Source organism: Phalaenopsis equestris, unplaced genomic scaffold (genome assembly GCF_001263595.1).
Source record: "Phalaenopsis equestris unplaced genomic scaffold, ASM126359v1 Scaffold000002, whole genome shotgun sequence".
Lineage (NCBI taxonomy): Eukaryota > Viridiplantae > Streptophyta > Magnoliopsida > Asparagales > Orchidaceae > Phalaenopsis > Phalaenopsis equestris.
In genome coordinates, this window is record NW_018164444.1 from 11464882 (window position 1) to 11470019 (window position 5138).

General features: G+C 36.6%; 1 protein-coding gene across 1 annotated transcript in view; it reads left to right on the forward strand.

The window, feature by feature from the left end:
- The first annotated feature begins 668 nt into the window (after positions 1 to 668).
- Positions 669 to 5138, forward strand: part of LOC110038238 (peptide chain release factor 1) — a 55178-nt gene continuing 50708 nt past the window's right edge. The window contains exon 1 of the mRNA XM_020743011.1: positions 669 to 967. Coding sequence (XP_020598670.1) covers positions 805 to 967 — 163 coding nt within the window. The 5' untranslated portion in view covers positions 669 to 804. The remainder of the gene's footprint in view (positions 968 to 5138) is intronic.

A 5138-nucleotide genomic window follows, 5' to 3' on the forward strand; every position in this document is an offset into this window, starting at 1 on the left:
ACAATAACATCATAATAACGCCACAATAATTCAACAATAACACGATAATAATATAACAATAATTCAACAATAACACCACTAAAACAATACAATCCCTAAACCCTAAACCATAACACTACAATAACATCCTAATAACAACAACAACATAGAAAAATATAACTAGAATAACACCATAAAAACCAACCCTAACATTATACTAATCCCAAACACAAAACCAAAATGACAAACCTATACACCACCATAACACCACACTAACTATAAACTAAAAAACCTCCCAAAAATCAAGTGAAACCATGATAACACAACAATACAAAACTCAAATCAAAACAAAACAAAACTAAACTCACATCCAATTGAAAGTGGTTGACATTATTTTCTGATTTTATCACCAATATTTCTTCGTCGCCAGGAAATCCATCGCATCTACTCTGAACCAGGTGCAAAGACAACCTAAAAAAGACAAAATGTCCTTTTTGAGAATTGGCAGGAGCATAAAAATATAAAAAATCACTTTTGGCAGGATTATTTTTGGACAAAAAGTTATTTTTTTTGATTTTTGAGACTGGATTAGTGCCGGATCATGCAAAATAAATATATTTTTTTAATTTTTTGGGGAGTGGATGACGTAATAATCTCTCCCTCGACTGGCTTCCTTCTCATGTAGCTCTTCGTCCGGTCCGGAGTCCGGTGGTAATATTTTTTTCGTCGTAACCTGACCACCCGCTCGCCTCAGCAGCCCTCCTCTCTGGACGACGGCCTGACGCCCAATTCATCTGCCATAACGCTCGGGTCGGTTAGGAGAAAATGAGGTTTCCAAGCTTACTGAGAGCTTCCAATTTTCTCCGCAGACTTCAGGGATTGGACTCCTGCTCCACTTCGACTTCGTCGTCTCCTATTCTATTGAAGTTGCCATTGCAATCGATAAAATCGAGCTTCTCTGCCGCTCCAACTCGTCAATACTCTACCGGTATGCAATTTCCTTATATGTTATCCCTTTGAAAACCTAAGCAAAGAAATTTCTTCTTTAATGGATGAATGTTTGGTACTAAAGATTTTCTTGAAATGCACTTGAATATCTGGATTCTTTTTATTTTGTTAACTTATGCAGAAGGAAACTGGGCCAAAAATTCACCTCATCAATTTTATCCAGTTTTGAATTCGATGTCACTATTTTTTTTCTTCTCTCAAAGGGTAAACAAGTTTGTCTTGTTGATTCTTCTTATTTTTTGAATTCAGTGCTTGATATGTTGATTAGGGTTGCAAGTGAGCAAGTCAGCTTTTGGCCGAATTTTTCCCTCAAGTCCCCGTAGGGTGCGCTACGTCCGCTATCCAAGCAAAACACGCCATCTGGTCTTGTCTGGTCTTGTACGCCATCTGGTCTTGCGGGACCCATATTTACACGTCATGATAAAGGAAAAAATACGCGTTAAGCCCGGACCAACCCGACGTGCTAAATGTTACGTATAATCCCGCCTTTTTGACATATTCCCGTCTATTTTTGGCGTATTATTCCCTCAGAAACTTCTATTATGTATTATTCAGTAGAAAAGAAGTTTTCAAAAAGGATTTTTTTGTCTCAGCTAGGGTTTGGTCGCTGCATTTATGATGAAGTTAGATTTCTCTCTTAATGAAGAGTTTGAGCACATGAATGACGAAATGAATGTCAACGTCTTTGAAACGGAGGTAAGATTTCTTGCTTACTTTAACTGTTTTTCATTTTTTCGAGAGTAACCCAACAATAACCTAGGAATAACCTGCGCATAAACTCACCAGATCTCTAAAAAAAGTGAGATTTTGTGTGAATCTTCGATTGTCGTTAGGTTATTTCATCATTATTCTGTGTTTAGGGTTATTTATTTTCGGGTTGATTGAAAAAATACTCAACAACCCGAGAATAACCCAACAATAACCTAAGAATAACCTGCCCAAAAAACCCATCAGATCTCTAAAAAAGGTGAGATTTTGTGTGAATCTTTGATTGTTATTAGGTGATTTCATCATTATTTAGTGTTTAGGGTTATTTATTATCGGGTTAATTGAAGAAATACTCAATAACTCGAGAATAACTCACTAATAACCTAAGAATAACCTGTGCATAAACCCACCAGATCTCTAAGAAAAGTGATATTTTGTGTGAATCTTCAATTGTTGATAGGTTATTTCATCATTATTTAGTGTTTAGGGTTATTTATTATCGGGTTGATTGAAGAAATACTCAATAACCCGATAATAACCCAACAATAACCTAAGAATAACCCGAGAAAGTAACCCACCAGATCTCTAGAAAAAGTGAAATTTTCTATGAATCTTCGATTGTCGTTAGATTATTCCATCATTACTCTTTGGTTAGGGTTATTTATCTGACTATCTCTATTGTATACTTTAAATTTGTAGATATCTAGGGCAGAAACAGATTGCAATGATCCAATTGCTCGTAGCTTTCTTAATACTTTTGTCCGTGATGAGGAAGAGGCTTACAAACATTATTGTGCTTATGCACATTATGTTGGTTTCACTGTACGCAAGGACCACACAACTTACTGGGCTAAATCTAAGCAAATTAAATCGAAAGATTATATTTGTGGAAAATCAGGTCATAAAAGAGAATCTCAGCTAGCCACTACTGTGAAATATAGAAAAACAGATACACGTACTGACTGTCAAGCAATGGTTTGCTATGCTATTGATGTTGATGACAACTGGATCATAAAGAAATTTGTTGAAAGTCATAACCAACCCTTGGCGGAATCCGGTGACAAGCACCTTCTACGTTCCAGTCGGAAGATTAGCGAGTTAAATACAAATTTACTAAGATCAATGACAGATTCTGGGATTAGAGCAGCTGATGCATTCAATTTTCTTGCTACAGAGGTTAGTGGTGTTGAAAACTTGGAGTGCACCAGACAAGATGCATACAACTTCATTTAAAGGGATAAAAGAAGCAGAATTGAACAGGGCGATGCCAACTCTCTCTTACAATTATTCATGGAACGCCAAAATGAAGATAGCATGTTTGCATGAGATTTCCAAAGTGATGATGAGGGCAGACTTGCAAGCTTTTTCTGGAGTGATGGGTCTTGCAGACTAGATTATGATTGTTTTGGAGATGTCATCATTTTCGACACTAGCTACCGTTTGAATAAGTATAATTTATGCTGTGCTCCTTTCGTTGGGATTAACCACCATCGGCAAAACGTTCTATTCAGAGTTGATTTTTTATCTGACGAGACGTTAGAATCGTTCAAGTGGTTATTCAAAACCTTCATTCGTATAATGGATGATAAACATCCAATTACAATATTTACAGATCAGGATCAAACGATGACAAGAGTTATTGCAGATTGTCTTCCATTCACAAGACATAGATTATGCCAATGACATATCTATAAGAAATTCTCGTCGAAAGTTCATTACGGTGTGACGTACAAGAGCGTTAACAATCTATTTTATAAATGCATGAGCAAGTTTGATTCAGAAGATGAGTTCGAAGTTACTTGGGCTCTAATGATCGAGCAAGAAAATCTGCACAACAACATGTGGCTAGATGCATTGTACCGTATAAGAATAACCTAAGAATAACCTGAGAATGCCCCGAGAATAACCTAAGAATACCCCGAGAATAACCTCAAATACCCTGATAATAACCTAACAAGATAATAATACATCAACAATATCCTAGGAATAACCTAACAAAATAACAATACATCAAACAGATAATACATTTAAACAGATATATACAAAAACAATAATATATCAAACAGCTTGTTCCTGTGAGATAAACCTACACAAAATAACAATATATCTGTTTGATAATACATTTATTCTCAGGTTTTCTCCAAATAAACATATAATACATTTATTCTACACATAAACCCAATATATCAAACAGATAATGCATTGATTCTCCAAATAATTTATATCTGCATATTTCATATACTATCTCTGCCCTAAACCGAGGCATCTCAGCTTGCCAGTCCTGAAAATCTTTACAGTTAATCTTGTCTTTCTGTACAAGTGTCTCCATATATTTACAAACAAATATACCGCAGTCGACGCTATTAGTTTGTGTGGGTATTCCTCTAGCCGTGCTAACATTCCATTTACTCGGGTCACTGCGGAAAGCATTCCCGACGTCCTTATGAAGATGCCTTATTTGGTAATACAAATGGTTGTTAAAAATAGTGAAATAATAAATATGAATGTAACGGTTGTCAGTTAAATGAGGCTTAAAATTTTACCACGTTACGTGTGACTCTCAAATGCATTTTATTAGGCAATGAGTCGTAGAATCTCCACTTGCGGTTCTTCTGGTTCCCAACAAGTAGAGTCCAATGCCTATTATAAACAATTGGAATTAAAATTGCCTCTGCATGAGCTACAGCTTCCACTGTGACGTGGGCAACAATATCTCGTAGAGGATGGTCTCTAAACCCCTGCATATACATAATAAATGAGTTTAAATAAAGCATGAACCTGTTGCATATACAAACTTAATGAGAATTTTATTACTTACCCAATGCGCCGGAGAGACGTACAAATAAGGTCTAAAAGAATCAGGGGACTGACACCGACGGTTTTCTAATCCAATGACAAACACATCTACATGATCCACGTCGATTTCTTTATTATCCCCAAAGTGCTTTCAGGTCAATTCGACTAATATGAATGTGACCCTGAGCAATTATTAAGTCATCCCTGCAAATTGATTGAACAATATTTATTAGATTTAATTAACAATTGACAGAAAAAATGTTCTGTTCTGTACATACCTTTCTTTGTACATTCTTAAACAGCTATCGATCACCTGTTGCATGTGTGATGGTCGTAGTTCTCTGCCGGGGATCTCTATGGCTGAAGAAGGGAGGATACTTTCATATGGAACAATTACGCCCGGCTGTACCTTCTCCCAAGCTTCTCCTGCCTCCTTTTCCCTAGCTTCATCGAGCCCTGGAGATGGTATGGTAATCGGCGTGGAAGACTCATAAATATGCTGTACTAAATCATTTATATTTGAGGACGGAACTTCTACCAGCTTCTTTCTCTTTACAGCTTCTAATGGAGAACTAACCACCCTCTTTTTTCTCGGTCCTCTGGACTTGATCCTTCGGACTAAGCTACCAATTAGGTCTTTAGGGATG